At 39.8% G+C, this 21,973-nt stretch overlaps 1 protein-coding gene across 7 annotated transcripts in view; it reads left to right on the top strand.

The window, feature by feature from the left end:
- Positions 1-21,973, top strand: part of mtus2 (microtubule associated scaffold protein 2) — a 423,984-nt gene that overhangs the window by 260,312 nt on the left and 141,699 nt on the right. For all 7 annotated transcript variants that reach the window (XM_062974685.1, XM_062974687.1, XM_062974684.1 and 4 more), the window contains one exon: positions 21,341-21,502. In XM_062974685.1, coding sequence (XP_062830755.1) covers positions 21,341-21,502 — 162 coding nt within the window. The remainder of the gene's footprint in view (positions 1-21,340; positions 21,503-21,973) is intronic.

A 21,973-nucleotide genomic window follows, 5' to 3' on the forward strand; every position in this document is an offset into this window, starting at 1 on the left:
TTAAGCTAAGGATAAAGTTGTTGCATACAAATCGAAAGCTCTACTGAAAAGAACAGCTAAAAAAGCAAATAATGTGGACATCTGGTTGAAACTTTCGGAGACTCAAGGATGAGAGCGCATGAAACAGTTTTGATGAAGCCCCAATTGCTTTTTGCTAAAATTGGAAACTTTTCCAGATGTACCAGAAGCTGCTGCACCAGCCAAATCTTTATCTTGCTATTTCTGTGTTCCCTGAGATACGAAAAGATTTGCTGAAAGTGCAAAGTGTTTGGCTGGCAGTTGTAATTGCTGCATAATTGCTATACCACATGAGGGACTAGCAGGGTTTATGGTCACGTGCCTTCCTTAGGCAACAGTCAACTTATTAAAGATAAAAAAGGAATGTTAAGTACAGTGTATATGAAAATGGTATGTATAGGCATATTAGACTTAACACTTAATGAGAGAAAGGTGAGAAATGGTGGGAATGTTTCCCAAATATCTTGAAAACTGAATATAAAGGAGGGGAGAAGGGTAAGAATATAAGACTATAACTGCGTCTTTAAGACTTGATGGTTTTTAATTTGTATGAGTTTTTGTGGATATAAAGCCCCTTGCTGAAATGCATAATACAATTATAATTTGTAGACATTTACTGAAGTATCAAATATGTTTAATTGCTAAATCAATTAGATTAATGTCTAGTGACTAGGAAAGTTACTTTAGGAGAATCTGTAGGTTATAGCCAAAAAGTCAGAAGAATACTAGGAGTTGGAAAGGTATGAAAGAACTTGGTAAGATCCACATATGCAAAGACATGCCATTGTAAACCAAAGTCTGAATTGCCCGTGCCATAGTGTTTCCAATTTCTATGTTTGGTTATGAAAGCTGGGCAATGAGGAAAGCTGACGAGAAGATAATCAACTTATTTGAAATGTGGTGCTGGAGAAGAGTTCTATGGGTTCCATGGAGTGCTAAATGGACCAAAATGACTAAATGGAGGCTATCGTACTTTGACTATATTATAAGAAGACAAAACTATAGAGAAGACAGTGATGCTTGCTAAAATAGAAGGCAGTAGGAAATGAGTAAGACTGCATTACAAGTGGATTGACTCAGTTAAGAAAATTATAACTGTCCTGAGTTTGAAAGACACTAGCAGGGCTGTTGATGCCAGCTGTCCTGTAGATTTCTCATATATAATGTTGCCATAAGTGAAAGGTGACTTAATGACATTTCGGCTCACTACACTTATTGTAATACTATGATGGTGTCCCATGGGCGATAGAAGGGGGGAAAGCAGGGGAAAGTGTCCTGAAGAATGAGGATCTGTCTTACCCGGGCAAGGTCCATCTTTGGGGATGGCCAACCATTCCACAATGTTTCCCCATCTTCTTCTGGCTTTCCTCCACTTCCTGCCACTTTTTTCAACCAGGAGTCTGGGAACACCCAATTCCTGAAAATGGAGCCTTCTTACCATTTTTGCATGCTGACAAGATGGACTGCCACCTGCAGCCACTAGAAGTGGCTACACATCATGGGATGGCCTCTGTGAGACTCTGTTTTGCCAGCGTACAAAGACAGTAAGAAAACGGGGGAAAGTTAAGGTGGGATAATGTCCTATGTCCCAGCTCCATTAAGGTGCTCTCAGCCAATTTATTACATCTACGTTCTGGTTCCTAGACAAAATTACACTGCAATCCAATAACTCCCTCCTTCATTCATATGGCTATCTTAGGCAACAGCTTTCCTTCTACCTGTCTCTCAATTACCATAATTAAAACTGAACTTGTCATTTCATTACCATTCCTACAAGTTTTGCATTTCTCTAGCTATTCATATAATCTGTCCATAAATACTCATCCTTGGGCATTACAGCAGTCCAAGCATCTGAGGAACTAAATCAAGTCAATGCTATAGGTGCAAGAAGTTCCCTTGACAAAGTGTGTATCTAGAAATGCATTCTCTTCCAGCCTCTGTTAATTCCTTGGCCATAAATCCAGTCAAGAACCTTAGGTAATCTGTGAATTGCCACTCTCCCCCATCTGTCATATATTGTGATATTAAAAGTTGTCATTCCATGCAAGGCTACTTTGAGCATATAAGGTAAATAAAGGCTGCTACTAGACATGAATACAGTTATTTCCATGTTGCTGGACAAGTTGATAGGAAACTTTTCCACAGACTCTAAGGTGCATAAAGTGCCCAAAATACTTTTAAAGACATATTATTTCTGTCCTTTTTTTTTTTTTAGAAGATGGCAAATTGTTACCTAGTAGCATTTGATAAATATTTTACAAAACAATTTATTCCCTTCCTATCTAAATTCATGAATTACTCATTGCATAGCAACGTCTTCTCCCCTCCAGGCAGACAGCCGTATTTGCCACAAACTGTTTTAAAAATGAAAGCTGTTCCAAGATAAAGGTGGGTTTCATTAATTAATTAGCACTGTAATGCTATCCCTGGCACAGCTGCAAGTACTTTTACCTAAGATTGTATAGAGCATGAGAGCGGGTAATGATCATTTCTTATCTAAACCACTTCAGATGATTTATTCTTTTTTTAAAAAAAGTTTTACATTGCAGTTTAAGACAAGGTTGTCAAACCATGCTGCACTGACTTTATACCAGCAAGTAGATGGGATTAATCTTCTCAGGTCTCATGCTGGAAAAACTAAGGGGAAAGAGAAAATGGCACTGAATATTTGTCATTTTAAAAAATAAATTATTATTATTATTATTATTATTATTATTGACACAACAACATTGTATGACACAGCAAACAAGATAGATATGCTTGATTTCATATCACAAAATCACAAGTCGATCACTTCCCAAGTGTCTAGGACTGTGTGATGTATTTTCGGATGATACGTGCAGATCCCAGTAGGGAGGCCTTTTGCAGTTGGCAGATCGTAATTTTGTCAATGTCGATTGTTTCCAAATGCCGGCTGAGATCTTTTGGCACGGCACCCAATGTGCCGATCACCACCAGGACCACCTGCACTGGTTTCTGCCAGAGTCTTTGAAGTTCAGTCTTGAGGTCCTGATAGAGGCTGAGTTTTTCCTGTTGTTTTTTATCAATGCGACTGTCACCTGGGATAGCGACATCAATGATCCAAACCTTTTTCTTTTCCACAACTGTGAGGTCTGGTGTGTTGTGTTCCAGAACTTTGTCAGTCTGGATTCGGAAGTCCCACAGTATCTTTGAGTGTTCATTTTCCATTACCTTTGAAGGTTTGTGATCCCACCAGTTCTTTACTGCTGGGAGGTGGTACTTGAGGCATAAGTTCCAATGAATCATTTGGGCCACATAGTTGTGCCTTTGTTTATAGTCTGTCTGTGCAATTTTCTTACAGCAGCTGAGGAGATGATCAATGGTTTTGTCAGCTTCCTTGCACAGTCTGCATTTTGGGTCATCAGCTGATTTTTCGATCTTGGCCTTAATTGCATTTGTTCTGATGGCTTGCTCCTGGGCTGCAAGGATCAGGCCTTCTGTCTCCTTCTTCAGGGTCCCATTCATGAGCCAGAGCCAGGTCTTCTCCTTATCAGCTTTTCCTTCAATTTTGTCAAGGAACTTTCCATGCAATGTTTTGTTGTGCCAGCTGTCAGCTCTAGTTTGTAGTGCGGTTTTCTTGTACTGATTCTTTGTCTGTTGTGCTTTGAGGAGTTTCTGATTTTTGACTTCAATCAAAGCAGGTTCTTCACTTTGCTTTACATATTCTGCCAGGGCATGTTCTTCTTCTTTGACTGCTTGTTTTACTTGTAAGAGTCCTCTGCCACCAGATCTTCTAGGCAGATATAGTCGGTCAACATCACTGCGAGGGTGGTGGTGATGATAATGATGATGATGATGATGATTATTATTATTATAAACTGGATTGTCTTTCCATCCAAATGTGTTATAATGGTAGAAGGATAACTGAAAGTAGCTTTTGGGAGTAGAAGGGGATGAGTGACTGTATCTCTCCAGGTTTGTTTGTTTTTTCGTGTCAGGAGTGACTTGAGAAACTGCAAGTCGCTTCTGGTGTGAGAGAATTGGCTGTCTGTAAGGACATTGCCCAGGGGATGCCCAGATGTTTTACCATCCTGTGGGAGGCTTCTCTCATGTCCCCGTATGGGACACTGGAGCTGACAGACGGGAACTCCACTTACTCCCTGGATTCAAATCTCCAACCTTTCAGTCAGCAGTCCTGCTGGCACATGGGTTTAACCCATTGTGCCACTGGGAGCTCTGATCTCTTTAGATGTTTTTTGTCTACAACTCCCATCATCCATAGCCAAAATATCCAATGGTAAAGGTTTACGGGAGGTATAGTCATTAATGAGAATTGCAGCTAGTGCAATGTAGGTGGCAGAATGTCAGGCATGGAAGGAGATGATCCATACTGAAAACTGTTAGGGAATTCTCCCAAAATAGCAGAGCATGCAAACAGGATACTTAACTGAGCAGTCAGTTCACAGCAAGTGGAAAGATGAAGTGTTGTGTGGCTGCAAACGAATTTTGAGCGTAGCAGGCAAAGATGCAGAGTTCCATCTTTAAAGTTATTAAAAATGTTTATTTAAAAATAAGAACTGCATTCCTTGAGGGGAAAGAATTTGGGTCTAAGCTTCTCTCTAGTTCCATAACTTCTGAGTTCCAAAACAAGAGGAAAAACCTCCAAACACTACAACTCTTCAAAAACACAGAGTAGAGAGAGGTCAGAGCCCAAAGATGGAAAAAGCAGAAGTCTTAAACAAAGGCATGCAACCTGAGGAGTATCCATTCTACTTCACCAATATCAAGCAAAAAGTGGGTGCTAGAAACAATATCAAACAAAAGCTGACTGGTACAACCTGAGGATCACAATCAGATATAGTGAAAACATCTGCCCTTGCGCTGTGTTACTCTGCTGCTGAGTACGCATGCCTAGTTTGGAAGACATCTCACCATGTGTAAAACAGTGGATGTGGCTCTTTATGAGACATGCCACATTATCATGGGGTGTCTATGCCCTACACCACTGGATAAATTATACTGTTTAGCCAGTATTGCACCACCTGAAATCTGCTGGGAAGTAGCAACCAGCAATGAGAGGACCAAGGCAGTGACATCTCCAGCCCATCCCCTCTTCGGATATTAGCCAGCATGCCAACACCTTAAATCAAGAAATAGTTTTCTAAGATCTACAGAGATACTCGCAAGAATGCCTCAGCAAGCGAGAGCCCAAAAGTGGCAGGTTAGAACCCGGAAGCTCAGTCCATGTCTGATACCAAATGAGAGACTCTCTCCTGGGCACACAGAAGACTGGGTGACTTGGAAGGTGCTGAACAGACTGCGCTCTGGCACCATGAGATGCAGAGCCAACCTTAAGAAATGGGGCCACAAAGTGGAATCCATGATATGAGAGTGTAGAGAAGAGCAAACCACAGACTACCTGTTACAATGCAGTCTGAGCCCTGCCACATTACAATGGAGCAACACCAGAGGCACTCCAAGTGGCCAGGTTCTGGTCAAAGCACATTTAGTATAATGCCTAGTTTTTAACTTTGTTTGTGTTTTTAAATATATTGCAACTGTATTCTCAGTTCACTTCTGATATGATAAATCAGGATGAGAGCAAAGATAGGACAAATAGATACATTCCAGCTGACATTCAGGAGTCGGGGGGAAAGGATTTCCGCAGCATATAGTAAAGCTAACTAACTGTTCCTCAGTGAGGACTGCAGACATGGGCAGTGTGGGGTTGAATTCCAACAAAAACACCACTCTGCCTTGTAGCTGCTGGCCTAAATTACTTCTCAGGATGGCTGTACATTTCTTATGAGCAACAAAAGGTAAAGGTAAAGATTTCCCCTGATGTTAAGTCCAGCCATGTCTCACTCTGGGGGTTGGTGCTCATCTCCATTTTCTAAGCCGAAGAGCTGGCATTGTCTGTAGAAACCTCCAAGGTCATGTGGCCGGCATGACTGCATGCAGCGCCGTTACCTTCCCGCCGGAGCGGTACCTATTGATCTACTCACATTGGCATGTTTTTGAACTGCTAGGTTGGCAGGAGCTGGAGCTAACAGCGGCTGCTCACACTGCTCCCGGGGTTTGAACCTGGGACCTTTCGGTCTCCAGCTCAGTGCTTTAACACACTTCGCCACCGGGGCTCCTTTATGAGCAACTAGTGACTCCTTAATCCAGTGGCTCTCAACCTGGGTTCCCCAGATGTTTTTGGCCTACAACTCCCTGACATCCCAGCCAGTTTACCAGCTGTTAAGATTTCTGGGAGTTGAAGTCCAAAAACATTTGGGGACCCCAGGTTGAGAGCCACTGCCCTAATTTGGTGAGTCCACTCTGGAGTTTAGCCTGAACTTCAAAGGAGGTATCTAAGGTGCCAGACCTTTTTTGTGGACAGGGCTCAGCACCTTAATGCTTTTAAAAATTAAGTAACTCTCTCTGGATTTCAATTAAATCAAGTTTAATTGAAATCCACCTCTAAGGTCCAGACTCATGGTAGTGATGTCTGGCTGTTGAAGGGTTCAGTTTGAGACCTGCCAATTTCCCTCTGTCCCTTACAGTATGAAAGCTGTGATGTTTATGAATTGTGAAAGAATTTCAAATGAGATTAAAGGTAACAGTGGAGTTCGCTAAAGAATAGAAAACAGACTTATGGCAAGTCACGCCATTGGAAAGTACATCTAACTTTTCATGCAGGAATTGTTCTCTTGTTTTGGAAGGTCAGAATAGCCTCCATTGATCTTTCACTGAGGTTTTGATCAGCTCCAAATCCCAGAAACACTGCCTTGGGTTTTTCTGTAATAGTCACAGGCTCATATTGAGACCTCAGAGTAGGCTTAGCACAAGACATCCAAGTCCATTAATCAAGTCTAGATGTGCTCAATTAGATTCAAATCCTTCATGGTAACATCTGTAAGGCAGGGTAGCACTTTCATTTCATAAAAGCTAAAATTGTATTTTATCCAATTTGGGTTCCTGGTTGTTGAATAGGTGATTAAACATAGCTGTCATATGAAAAAGGCTCTTTAAGGGTTAAAAATATTATAAATCATACTTTTTTTCGAACACTTTTTCCTAACACTAAAAGCAATCCATTCCATCACCCTTAATTGTGTCCAGTTTTTTTCTTTCTTTCTTCATTTATTAGGTATTGTTTTGAAAGGCAATGGTGGGATTGCACAAGATCAGAAACCTTTCCACTTGAATGATTCCATGCATTTAATATATGAAATGGTTTTTTTCCCACTGATAATCTCCTCAAGGTCTTAAGTGCTAGGCAGTCAATAGTCTTCTCAAGGTCTTAACTGCTCAAATTTACAAAGAGCTGAAATTAATAGGATATTTCTACTTAATGCCCTACTACAATTTTATATGCGATAAATGGGCAAATGCATTTATCAGCCAATGTCCTAATTAAGAAAAATAGCTCAGCTAAGGAGCCATGTAATTATACAGATGCCTCTTCATAATGTTAGCACCTTTCCCCTCCCAAAGGCAAAGGCAGATTAAGAAGCTAAATTCATTATTGTAGACATTGAATTGCTTTTAAACTAATAAATGCAACCACAACAAAAACCCTTCTAGAATCTCAGCTTGTGAAAATATGATCCACTCTCATTGGCTTGTTATGTAGCAGAATAACTGGTTTAACGTATTAATAGTTTAAATCCTATTGCCAAACCTTACTGCAGTAGCCTCAAATAAGTTATTATGTTATATCAACACTTATATAAACCATATTGGTTAAATAGATTTACTCTCATTGGAGCTAGCTTCACACTGGGATTCAGGCTATAATTATTTAATTTTAGAGGTTATTGTTAAAAAGGTGTGATCCATGGGCTACAGTTGCACACAGAACTGGGTATTCTTATAATTTTGCTGTGGATTAAAATTTTCTGATACTTATAGCACATTCATTGAAATCAGTGGAAATTAAATATAAGAACCCACTGATTTTTGTAGACCTATTCTTCCATAATTCCATCTGGATCTAACTCATTGTTATCAATGGGCAGGATCAAAGGTTCTCAACCTTTGTTCAGAAGCTTAATGACAAGCCATGATAACTTTGAATCTTGCATTCTGATGTCATGTCTAGGAAGGTCTTTTCCATCTTAATTGGCTAGAGGCTTGTCTGCTGTATTAGCTGCAAGGAAATGTAAAATCAATCTAATCAAGAAACTAGCAGATCTCACTTTGGTTTTTATTCAGCTAAAACTTAATACCCAGTTTTCTGTATGTCTGTCTTAGTCATACATATAAAGGAAAGTCCAATAGCAGCTGATTTTCCCCTGGCTAACAGGTAATAATTAGGCTTGTGCACAGATTTGGAGTGGTTGGTTCCCTTCGACCAATCTGGCTTGTTTGTCTTGGCTGGATGACCATAACGGTAAAGGCCCAGTTGTCACTTTTTTCATCCATTATGGGACCACATGACCTCCTCCTCTATTCTGCCTCACCCAGCACATGAAGAGGGTGCCACATGCTGCTAGCATGGAGTTTCCCTATAAGCCCTGCCTGTTGGGCCAATCTAAATAGAAGAACTCTGTGATGTGTCTTACACACTGCTTCCTTATCCCCTTATTCTTCAAAACCCAGACTTCTTGAAAGGAATATAGGAAAGAGTCCCGGGAAGGGACACTGGCAAATATAGCTTTCCCAGTCACTCAATTAACAGGGGACAATGCCTGCTGTCAATCAACTTAAGTACCTGGCTTTCTTTCAATACAACAGTCACACAACAGTTGGACTTTGACCACAGGAGCCAAGCCCACACTCAGTTTCAAATCTTAGCCAAATCTTAGCCAAATCCTACCTGAAGCCAGGGAGCAAAAATGTCCTCCTGCTGCCTCTACTTCTGCGAGAACCAACCAATTTTCAGGAGGCTCCCAAAAAATGGACCTGGGTACCCAACAAAATTTGGATGCCAAAATCAGATGACCCTCCAGCCAAATTGCACAAGCATGGTAATAATGTCCACAGCCCATTGAACCAAACCCCAAGTAGAATAGGAATACAAAGACACAGAGGGCCCAGTTAGTGGGTGAATACATAGGATGCTAGTGTGGCTTATAAGCTGAACTTCAGATATTCAAAGGTATTTGTAAGAAACCTGGAATAAAGCAGTAACATGACCTTTAGCTGAATCAAGATCAGGGAGTTGGTCAATGAAGCATCATGCCCATGCACGCAATGGTGTCATTTGAAGGGCAGTTGCTTACTGTCACTCGTGACTGCAGGCATTCTATTGTTAAATCTTCAAGGGGAATCTAAAAATTCAGGCAATTATATTATAGAATCTTAGGACTGGAAGGAACCACAATGGGCATACAGTCCATCCCCTTGCCATGCAGAAATACAAAATTAAAGTTCTTAAAGATTCATTCATATCAAGGAAAATCTAACAGCTGCTGATTTTTTCCATCCACAATTTAAAGGCCTCCAAAGATGAAAGATCTGTCACCATTCCATTTCACCTTCACACAGTGATCACAGTAAAGAAGTTCTTCTCAATATTTAGGGTTGATTCATTCATATAAGCAGGTAACTTCCCACAGTTTTTATCTCCACCAGGAAGGTGTCTGTTGTGAAGTTTCTATTATCATTCCTGTTATTCAGAAAGTTTAACTTTCCAGCTCTGTGAGCTCTGGTCCCAATACACCACTCAGTCCAACAGAACCCCATCTTAGTTAGTTTGGCACTATGTAGATAACTATGACAGCATGAAATATACATGTGAAATGCAAATACAATTTATTCATTTCATTCTGAGCTAGAAGATAACTGCTATGGCTTTTGCCAGCTCTGTGGAAAGCAGGCAATAATGGTTTTGGGTTCAAACTTTCTGACAGTATGTACTGTAAAGATTGGAAATGGTGAAAAAGCAACATCCCTAAAGTTGGAGCTTTGCTCATGCCTTCAGGAAAAACATCATTCTTTCATGGGAACAGCAAGAAAGGATGGCTATTGGGAACACACAATTTCAGCAGATGTCTTCCTTTGCCATAAGCTTATAGCTCTAATTGGGTGTATCTTGCCAAACAGGAGGAGCTCTTTAAAGAAGGGATGTGACTCCTTATCTTTTGATTGGTGCATCTGCTCTATTCAGGCTAGAACGGAGGCTTAGAAGCAGGCATCGTGCCATGCTAACAGATGGATACTGATGTATAGCATGATAGAGAATTGAGATGTGGGGGAATTTGGGTCCCACCCAGGAATGTCAAGATGGCAGCCAAAAAGCAGTTTCCGTATTCTGATTGTTCCTGTATGCCAGTTGTAAGCTTGATTTTTAGTCTGATTTTTAGTTTTTTAAAGAATGTCACAGTCTTATTTAGGGGGCTGAGCATGACATTTCAACACACCTGCTTAATTTAAAGTACACCTGCGCAGATTGCTACAATTTTGCATGAAACTATTGCTCTTGTGCCAGCGAGCACCAGGGTGACATTCACAATGTTTTGGGGAACCAGCTGTGCACCAAGAGTTTTAGTGCCAAAACAAATGCTGAGACAGGAAGCTTTGTCATGTGACTTGTTTCTTCATCCAACACCCAGCAAGAAATGCCTGGGAAGGAGCTTGGAAAAGTTGGCTTAAGGCTACAGATTCCATTATCCCCCAGCCTGCTTGGCCAATTCTGGAAAATATACTCCAAAAATTAACTTCTGTCAACTGTAGTTTGGGAGTGAGGGAATGTAAGTCTGATGAAAAGAGCCAGCATGGTGTTGCAGTTTGAGCATTGGGCTATGATGCTGGAAATCATTGGTTGATTCCCCACTTGACCATGGATGAGTCACCCACTTTCAGCCTCAGAAAACCCTGTGATATATTCACTGTAGAGTCACTATAGTTTGGAAACTGTAATACACAACAGCTTGCTCTGACAAGATATTAATATTTTCCCCCATAAACAGTAACAATTTAAGAGTCTACTAACTACTACTGCCATTTTTCTTTTGATAATAGAAAATTTAGCATTATTTATAGAGTGGCACATTTTAATGTGGGCGATGAGTAGCATATCCTCTTATTTAGGATCATCAGCTCAGATCTTAACTATGTTGGGGCCTCCCTGATAGCAATATTCTGGGAACAGAAATCAGTCCTCCTGTGTTGAAACATCAAGGTGCTGAGAAATGTTTGGCTACCTCGGCCAAGATTTAAGAATGAATCGTAAGGGACAACAATAAGACTAAGGACCTCTTAACACAGGGCAAAATAGCCCTGTTTTGCCACTTTTATTCGTAGCTTGGACAGGACCTATCGAGCTCCATCAGGCCCATCAATATTTCTCCCAAAGTAGAGGGGAAGTGCCAAAAGGCATTTCCTCCTCCACCATGGGGGGGTGTATTTTGGGTAGCTCCAACGGAGCAACCCATACTTTCCTTCTCCTTTTCCTTGTATGATAGGGAAAAGGGTGGTGGGGCAATGTGCATTGCCACCTTTTCTCCCACCTGATGGGAATGGGGACAGATGCACCCTGCCCCGTCCCCACTGAATAATGGGGAAGGAGGGAGGGCAAGTGGGGCACCACGAGCTGCTGGTGAAATGGCACAGCCCAAATGGGCCATGTGAAGAGGTCCTAGGGTCCTGCAGAACTGGGATAACTCCTATAATCTAATTGCATGCCCATTTGGTTAACCTCTTTTAGAATTGAGATTTTTTGTCCTTGTGAATAAAAAGAGCATGAAATATTTTGTGGTGGCCTGACAAAGACCAATTCTGATCTCTTTCATTCAGATGCCTTTAGGACAGTTGTTCTCAACCTGAGGTCCCCAGATGTTTTTGGCCTACAACTCCCAGAAATCCCAGCCAGTTTACCAGCTGTTAGGATTTCTGGGAGTTGAAGGCCAAAAACATCTGGGAACCCCAGGTTGAGAACCACTGCTTTAGGAGAATGGATGAAGTCACATTATTTCACCAGATACAAGAAGGTGGCTGGTGGCTGCTACTATTGCTGCTTTACACAGCGTGTGTTTGTGTGGAGGGGTTTATAGGCCTTGAATGTAATGCAACACCTGATACCACTTTTGCAGTTTCCAGTTTCTCAAACACATACATATAAGCAACAAATGAAATTTAGTAGCTCACTGCACTGAGGAAATTTTGACAGCAAACCAAGAAAACTCTTTTAAATTAAAGAAGATATTCTCATTTATCATCATTTACTGACAAATTTGGGCACTAACTGGAGGATACACATCTTGCACACTTAAAATGAGCACTTCCTATTTATTTAAAAAGATCTTCCAAGCTTGGCATTTCTGACAGTGCAGCAAAGGGTTTATGTGTGCCTGGTGTGTGAGAGAGAGAGAGAAAGAGAAGGATGAGTTATTGTTCACTGGATCTGTCAAATTTGCTTACTCATGATTTAAAACCATATAGAAAAAAGATTTCTGTACTTGAAGGGTTTGGAATTATGTAGCCCTCCAGATGTTGCTGGAATACAATTCCCAGCAGTCTTAGACGGCATAACTAATGGTGAGGAATGTGGGAATTGCATGTAAATAACTTCTAGAAGACTACTATGCATGGGCAGAAATCATTCTGCCTAGTATTTCATGAGAGAAACTAAGACACTTATGGGCCAAAGAAGATCAAAGAGTTGTCAAGATAGGGAAAGTCATTTATGAGGAGAAACAAGCAAGCTAGAAGAGGTTGCAACAGTTTGCCTACCCTGAGCCTACTGGGAATAGCAAGATTCCTCCCCTTCTTCTCCTTTCCTCACTCCTGAATTAACTGAGCGTGACCTACTGTTGCACTTCAAACTTAGTTTGCAGCCATGAAATAAACTGAAAAGGTGGAAGTAGGTGGAGGAGAAAGGCAATGGAACATTGTAAAGCAGTGGTTCCCAACATATGGGTCCCCAGGTGTTTTGGCCTACAACTCCCAGAAATCCCAGCCAGTTTACCAGCCTTTAGGATTTCTGGGAGTTGAAGATCAAAACATCTGGGGATCCAGAGATTGAGAACCACTGTTATACAGGCATTTGAAAAGTGGAACAACACAAATCAGGATGATCTTCATCCTACATCTAATACAAATTAGAGCAGGTCCCATAAATCAATCCAACTTCTATAAATGCTAACTTATCAAGTTCTCAATGATTCAGTGACTCTACTTTAGTTGCCACTAATAAATGGATGGAGGATGTGCAGAATATTGTATCATAATAAAATAAGAGATTATATAAAGTACAATATTTATTTATTTATTATTTAAACTTATATGCCGCCACTCCCCTAGGGCTCGGGGCGGCTTACAAGAAAGGCTAAAATCTAACAATTTAAAAACATCTTTAAAATATCTTTTTTTAAAAATCTTAAAAACACTCCCCCCAGGGCTTGGAGTGGCTTACAAAAACAGCTAAAATCTAAGCAATTTAAAAACAGCAATAGCGGAAATCAAAAGCCTGCCGAAACAGGTGTGTCTTACATGCCCTGCGGAAGACTGATAAGTCCCGCAGGGCACGAACTATTAAGATTCATTGCAAACAACAAAAACAACAACAACAACAACAATGAACTTTATTTATAGACCAATCTATCTCCCCGAAGGGACTCAGGGTGGTTTCCAACATATGGCAACTTTTTTTTAATCTCAGTGGAATTGGGATTTTGAATGTTATTGTCAAAGACAGAACGCTCCAAATAGAATACAACACAGTTTATTGAGGTTACAGAACTAAAAATTGCCCGTAGGAAACAAAGGACTAGGCAAACACTTGTCTTCAGTGTGAAAAGTAACAAAAATAACTTCGTTTGGGTTTAAACAGTTCAAAAGAATAAACCGGATTAAACGGAAGTTTAATCCGGATTAAATCAAAGGTGCTTACTTCAGCCTGGCAATTAAACAAACAAAAACTGGTTAACAAAAGGTCAAAATGAACACAAAACCCAGCAGCAGATTCCCCTCTGCTACTCAAGAGCTACAGAAGTAACTCGGGCTGTTGCTCCTCCGTGCAACGGGCGAAAACCAGGTCCAGGCACATCAATCAGGGTAACGACGGTCAGCGGGGTCCCAATCCGGTCCGAGGTCGAAAGCCAAACGCAGACGTCTAAGGTTCCACAAGTTCCACCGATAGCCACAGAAGGGTTAGTCCAGAGTCGTAGTCAGTCAGTCAGTCCAGCGTCAATCCAGAGTTGGCAATAATGTCCGTCAAAAAGACGACGGAGGTCCAAGCTATCAAGATTAAACACAAGTTGCACAGAAAAAGCCCACACAGTTCCTCCCGCCGTCTATGCCCAGTGTCCTTGGTAACTTACGTATCCAGCAAACGAATCACACCCGTCTTCAGGAAGTTCCCCAACAAGAGCCCAAGCGTTCGTCCAGATTACCTTGCCCAACGCAATTAGCCATTGATTCTAGACCCCATTTTATGCCAGTTCATAACTCCTCATCACTGTCAGCTGCTATCCTAATTCCAGGTGCCTCCTCATCATCATCCTCATCAGAACTAAAACACCTTTGACTATGCCCCACAGCATCCCCAGCTGTGGATCCCGTTCCATCCCTCCAGCCCGTCCACGGGTCCGATCCTGCAACCCGCCAGTCGCCTCCCATACTATCAGTGCCAGTGACACCCAAATCCTCCCTCACACGAGTCCATTCCATGTCATCCTCCTCTGAGCTAACCATCTCTTCCTCCATCCCCTCGGTAAAACCCTCAAAGGAGTCTTCGTCTGTTGGTTCTGCAAATAAGTCCCGGAGCCGTTTCCTTTCACGCTCCTCAAAAGAGTCTGACTCTCGAGGAGTCTTACGACCTCGTCTCCTAGTATCGGAGCCAGAAGGCTCAACCATAACAGTTATACTCTCAGAGTTATTCATTCCCTTGAGAACAGCTGTAGAAATAAATATAAGAGAATACATGAATAAATATATTCTCCCCCAGTGTCTGCTGAAGCCTTTAAGATTAATGTTACCATCATGATTTTAATAAATTGTATCTGGGATACTAAATATATTTTTGTTTTATTTTGATAAAATATTTTGCCCATTTTTTCCATAGTACAACAGTTTCAGTCTATGTATTTCAGATATACAATTTATATGGTACTCTTGCAATGCAATGAAGGAACTTTGCAAAATACATGGATCATTTTGCATATGTTACAGTCATATATATATATATATATATATATATATATATATATATAGAGAGAGAGAGAGAGAGAGAGAGAGAGAGAGAGAGAGAGAGCTTCAGATCCCTCATTTGTATGCTTATCAGGATTCTGGGTTGCTGCGCAGGTGTTTGCTTGCAAATGTACATCCCTTTGAAATAATGACAGAGTGTGAACTCTGACTTGAAGAAATCAGTCACTTATATTAGGTGCCTTCAGAACAAAATGATCACTCTGCTTTATCGCTCCCTCCCTTGTCAGAGTTCTGAGCCTGGTTCCTAAGAAAAGACATATTTTACTGCTCTTCTGAAAACTTCTCTGTCCCTTCTTCTCAATTGTTATATGTCTAAATTTGTAATTCAGCACAACAAGAACAGCACAGCAAGGCTCCTAGGTTATAGCCGGATAAGTCCATATTCTGGAGTTCCAGTTATTCTGATTACAAAACCCAGTTTAAGACATTGGATAAAAAATGGATTCAGTTTCTCCATATTCTTCCTGTCTTTGTTTCATATTGTGCTGAGATACTTTGTTTCTTCATTGCTCTAATTGCCATCCAAGATGAGTAAACTGAGACTGTCATACTGTGGATACATCATGAGAAGACATGATTGATCAGCAGGGCAATAATGCTTGGTAAAGTAGTAGGAAAAGAGGAAGGCCACAGAGATGGTTAGTCTCAATCACGGAAGTTATAGACCTGATTCTGGAAGACCTAAGCAGGGCTGCTGCTGACTCGAAAGTCTCTCATTCAAGGGGTCACCATAAGTAGAAGTTGACTTGATGATGGGTAATAGAAACAATATTTCTGACCATCATCACACAACATAGTAGTAGTAGTAGGAAGAAGAAGAAGAAGAAGAAGAATATATTTCCCTTCCCATCTCCCAATATGGGACTCAGAGCGGCTGTAACCAAGGGAATAGTGGTACTTGGTGGCTTTTATGTCAGTAGAGCAAGTAATTCATACTGTGAAACTTTAGTTTCTACACTTCAAGGGCACTGTCCAAGGTGCTGAACCGTATCTGCGAATATTTCCTTTACATTTCGGACTAAAAGCCATTTTGGATACACCTCACGCTAACATGGGGGCTACTATCTGCCACTGACTCCACTCTATGATTTGCTCATTGTGGTATAGATGCTTCATCTTTTCAACAAGACAAAAAAAAATATTTTTAACATTTTTCTTCTTTTTTGAAGGCTCTGCTTTTGTTACACTGTCTGTACACAGACCTACACATGCATGGTTGACTGACATCGCATTTCATACAATGGCATTTCTGAGGACGTTCTTGCTTAGTGTATATGTAGGTCATATTTCAGTTGTCCATTCCTTTTTTATCCTGATCTGTTACTAACCGCATATGTTTGCTATATTTCAAAGATGATGAGTATTTATTCCAGATTGCATTTTATACTACAAAACCTGGGTTTTTCTTTCTTTCTTTTGCGTAGTGAAAGAGCTTTCTCAAAAGGGATTATGTAACTTCCCTTGACATCTCATACTTCAAATAGAAGAATGACTTGTATGCTGGAATCCAGCCAGATTTGTAAATTAGAATGTTCTCTGTATAATGCATGTGAAATAAGAGAATAACAGATAAGTAAAGAGGTATTCAGTTTTTTTAAGTCATTTAATGTGTTCAACATGACAAATAGTAATAATAAAACATTTACTTTGTAAAGGCAACTTTTGTAATTTTATTCTTTGAATTTCAATTCGCTACAGAGATGGAGTGAGCTAAAGAAAGAAGTCCACATACATAGGAGATGCTCAAATGGCCCTCATAGTCACAATTTCACATAACTTGTGTCACATCTGCAGAAGTGGTATGCCCATTAGCAGGGCCTTCTAAGGGGTTGCTCCTAAATTCTGTAGCTTCTTTTCAAGCAAAGCTGGCTTCTGCCCTGTTGTCCTTCCATTGGTAGGCAAATGCATTTTTGTTTGGTAAACTTTTGGTTAGGGCTTTTAGAGAGCACACTGTATAGCAGGGATGTCCTACCATTCGGCAAAGCAAGGTAGTCTTTGGAAGCTGAGTTTCAAAGTGGTAGAAGGACAGTAAATTAATATTGCTGTTTCTAATTTTGAAGGATATATGGACCCAAACCTGGGCATTCTGTATTTTTATTATTCAATTCATGACTCTACTCCAACAGTAAAAGCCTTATTTTGAAGGTCTGCCACAGAATTTCAAAAATAAGTGGGATATGTTCCAGAAAAAAGGCTTAATTACTACTAATCCGTGATAAATTTTATCATTTTGTGCCAAGTCAGTTTTTGTCCCCTTGTTAAAAATCTTAATTTCAGTTCACATGCCTGTGATTTTTATGTTCTCCCTTTGAAGGCATCCAGTTGTTTTTATTTTGAATGTTTAAAGATCCAGCACTATGAATAAGAAATGGAATGTAGACACGGCTTTTAACTTCTGTTTTATCAACATCGTGCAATTTATGATTATTATTTTCATGTGATTTGCTTTATTGTTGAATACTCTGTTCTGTTTATTTTGAATAGTTATAGTCTATTGTTGTATTATATAGCATTGAATGTTTGCCTTTGTTGTGAACCGCCCTGAGTCCCCATGGGGAGATAGGGTGGGACAGAAATAAGGTTTTACTTACTAATGCTTTGGATCATTCCATGCCAGGTGGTTTAAAATTTTAAAAAGTTCCCACCATCATGATCACCAATTTTGTTCAAATTTTAGCTATAGTGCCAGTCAGTTGTTAGACTAAGTTTCCCAAAATGTGAGGTCTCTAATTGCAATAGTTGCTCATCTAGACCCACTTTTCTAAAGGGTAGTCAGTCAGTGTGCACACAGCATTTAACAAAATGCCACTACCCAGAATCTATAACCGCCCTGAAGGATGTCTTAAAATTTGGCACCATCAGCACAAATGGTAAAATCTACAAAAGTTCAAAGCCAATTATTAAAAAAGAGTCTACCTGAATATGCTTGTGAATAGTATCATCTGAATGAGAACATTTTGCTCTACAAGATTGGTATGATATGAACAAAACTGGAAGCATGACAGTGGGAAGATTTAGACCACTTGGCATGGAACGACCCCTGTGTATTATTTGAATTGAAGATAAAATATGCTTGTAGGAATCCATGTAGACTTCAGGTGCATTGTATTCAATTAGGATTAGACTACAAGCAGTTTTCATTTAAAAAGAAGAGCAAACATTAGAGTAGTGTATATAAATACAACCAAATCCTGTGTATTCCTTTTAATAAGAAAATTTTGTATCTAAAAAGTAACAGATCGATTATTTTTGTCTGTATACATTACATTTGGGAGAATAAAGTTAGCAATATTGTTTATTTTTGAAAAAACAGCATAATGATGCCACATAATACTGTTACTTTTCAAGTGTAATGAGTATCATTACCTCTAAAATATTGCTTGAAGGGATTTTGGTCTGTCTAGGGCAGGCATGGGCAAACTTCGGCCCTCCGGGTATTTTGGACTTCAACTCCCACCGGCTGTTAGGAATTGTGAGAGTTGAAGTCCAAAACAACCGGAGGGGTGAAGTTTGCCCATGCCTGGTCTAGGGATTATTTCTCTATTTTTAAATGTATTTTTGTAAAAAGTGGAAGAGGGACTAAAATATAATTTGTTATTCTTAAAGGAATCACCAATCCATGATGTGTTCCATTTAAAACGTAATGAATAATGGCTTATATGTCATGTTTTAATAAATAATGTTTCATACTCTAGCAATTACAAAAAACAATGCCTTTTGTGTTGGAATTTGAAAGATACAGAGCTGAACTGACAACTCTCTTATATCCCATCCTGTAGCCACCCAATTTCATATGTATTTTAAGATGGCAATCTCTTTAAGAAAAAAGGCAAAAGGCTTAAATCCATCTCCTATTTTAATCCCACAAACAGCCTTTCATTCCTTTCTTTTTAATGTGATGATCATACATACAGTACTATCCCAGTGAAATGCTGTGTGTTCCTTGCATTTTCTTTATTTTTCTTCAGTCTGTTCGCAAACACACAGCACCCCAAACATTGTAATCCTTTAATACAATCTACTCTAAGGCTGGCCTTTGAAGAAAATGTTTTTAACAGACTTATTTCCATGTATATGCAAATAATTTAGCAGGGATTATTTTCTGAGATGGGGAATGTTGAAAGCAAAGAGAATATGCAAGGGTAATGGCTGTATCTGAGAGATGTAATTAAAACAAGTGAACAGTTTGTGATTAAATATGAAAATGAGATCAAATGAATGTACATTTCTTCAATTTAAAAAAAAAACAAGTTATCTTCCAATTCTGGGAAATATTTATAAGAAAAGATTGAAGACTCAGCATAGAAACTTTACCATGACATTTGTTTCCTGGAAAAATAGTACAGACTGAACATCCCTTATGTGGAATTCCAAAATTGAAACACTACAGAATTGTCCACAAGGATGACTGAGTTGACACCTTTGCTTTCTGTTTTACTGTACACAAACTTTATTTTATGCACAAAATAATGAGAAGTATTGTGTAAAGTTGTACACTTTACATGTGTACCAATCATAAATGAATTTTGTGCTTAGACTTGTGTCATACATCCAATATACCTTATTCTCTTCTCTCTCTCTCTCTCTCTATATATATATATATACACACACACACACACACACACACATGAGCCCCGGTGGCACAGCGGGTTAAATCGTTGAGCTGCTGAACTTGCTGACCAAAAGGTCAGCAGTTCAAATCCAGGAAACAGGATGAGCTCTCACTGTTAGCCCCAGCCTCTGCCAACCTAGCAGTTCGAAAACATGCAAATGTGAGTAGATCAATAGGTACCGCTCTGGTGGGAAGGTAACAGCACTCCATGCAGTCATGCCGGCCATATGACCTTGGAGGTGTCTATGGACAACACCGGCTCTTCAGCTTAGAAATTGGGATGAGCACCAACCCCCATTGTCAGACACAACTAGACTTAATGTCAGGGGAAAACTTTTACCTTACCTATACACACAGAGAGAGGTGATATCACCCATGCTATCACAGGTGTTCCAAAACCTGAGAAAATCTAAAGGATTTCTAATCCTAAGCATATCAGAAAAGGAATACTCAACCTGTGCAACTATCTTGAAGTCACAAGCAGAGAAAGGGGTATGCTTCTTTTCAGTGCAACACATAAATGCTGCTTTGAGTTACCATTGGGAGAAAAAAATGTGGGCTGTAAATATATATAGGAATTTAGTAATAATTTATCATTAACTTCTTCAAAACGAAGTTTTGGTTTGTAAATTTATAAAAAACTTCCCTTTGTGAGCTGGATTTGTAACATTTTCAGGATAAATTTGAACTGAGGGCCAAAGTTTCTTCTGAACTTAAAATGTGTTTCTTACAACCCGACGAAAAAGTCTTGATTTTTAGAGATCTTTAAGCTGTGGAATAGGCAGGTGCGCTAAAGGTTCTCTGTCAATTTTCATAATATGTGAGAAGTTTTCAAGTTTTCAAATCATAATACATATTGTTACTTTTCCCTGAACTGACTGTACCAAACTGAGTGCACACAACACATTCCTTTACCTTATACTTTATAAATTAGCATGAAGGAACAAGTTCACAGTTCAAGGCCAAAACTGACCACCATTTTGCAAAAAAATCCATGATATAGCCGTCTTCAATTATTGTTTTTTATTTTAAAGCAGTCATAGAGAAATTGGTTTCTGATCATCGCAGCAGTGCTGTAGCAGCCAAAGGGGTACTTGGCCTTCTCATACAATTATCCTGATCTAAATGAATCTTCCCTTTCCAAAACTTGCCATTGGGATTACAACAGGTGGGAAAAACAGGGATTGTGCTCTTCATTTCCTTATGTAGCAGTATGGTTAATTCACCTTTGAAGAGTACTTCATTTACATTGAGAAGACAGTACAGAAAATGGAGTTAAGCACACCTCTCTTGGCACTGGCTCTTATCAAAGTAAGAGCCTTTCCTTCTCATGGCTGTTTCGATTTTGTTAATAAAATTGTAAGATCTTTTCTCACCTCTCTCCATTGGTCCTCAGAAGACTGAATAGAGTGAAGAAAGAACATGTTATGCCTCTTAATAAGCACAAGTTGGTGCCTTTGAAATACCTAAATTGTAACTTTGTCATTATCCAAGTAGTTGAGTAAAACAAACTTTTCTTCCTTAGGTATTATAATTGCAGATACAAATTAAGAAGTGTGCATGTATTTTTTATGAAGTTCTAATTAGTCTGGTTTTGGTCTCCCACAGGTTCAAACTTAGGGAATGAAGAGCAAATCACTCCTAAGGCAGTGGAGACTTCTAAAGAAGCACCCAAGGGAACCAGTAGGACTCCACCACAGGCATCACATAGCACACCAGCTGCCCGTAAGAGTTTACTTCCAGCACCGAAGACACCCACAGCACCTGCTAGTGAGTTTTTTCTTACACTGGTGTCAGAAGTTATAAACTATATGTATGCTTATAGAATATTTGCATTCTCCTAGGATGTGGGTTACATTGTACTTCTGATATCCAACATCTTTATCAATGACTTGAATGATGGAATGCAGGGCATGCTTATCACATTTGCAGAGGACACCAAATTGGGAGGGACAGCTAATACTCCTGAGGACAGGATCAGAATCCAAAATGACTTTCACAGATTAGAGAGCCGGGCCCAAACTAACAAATTTCAGTAGGGAGAAATGTACTGTACTGCACTTTGGGAATAAAACTGAAATACAGAGATGTAGGATGGGTGATTTCTGGCTTGAAAACAGTATGTGTGAAAGGGATCAGGAATCTTAGTAGACTACAAATTGAATATGAGTCAACAGTTCAACTGCAGAAGTTAAAAAAGCCAAGGGGAAGTCATAGGTCCACACTGTTGTACTTTGGTTC

This window comes from Anolis carolinensis, chromosome 3, assembly GCF_035594765.1.
Source record: "Anolis carolinensis isolate JA03-04 chromosome 3, rAnoCar3.1.pri, whole genome shotgun sequence".
Lineage (NCBI taxonomy): Eukaryota > Metazoa > Chordata > Lepidosauria > Squamata > Dactyloidae > Anolis > Anolis carolinensis.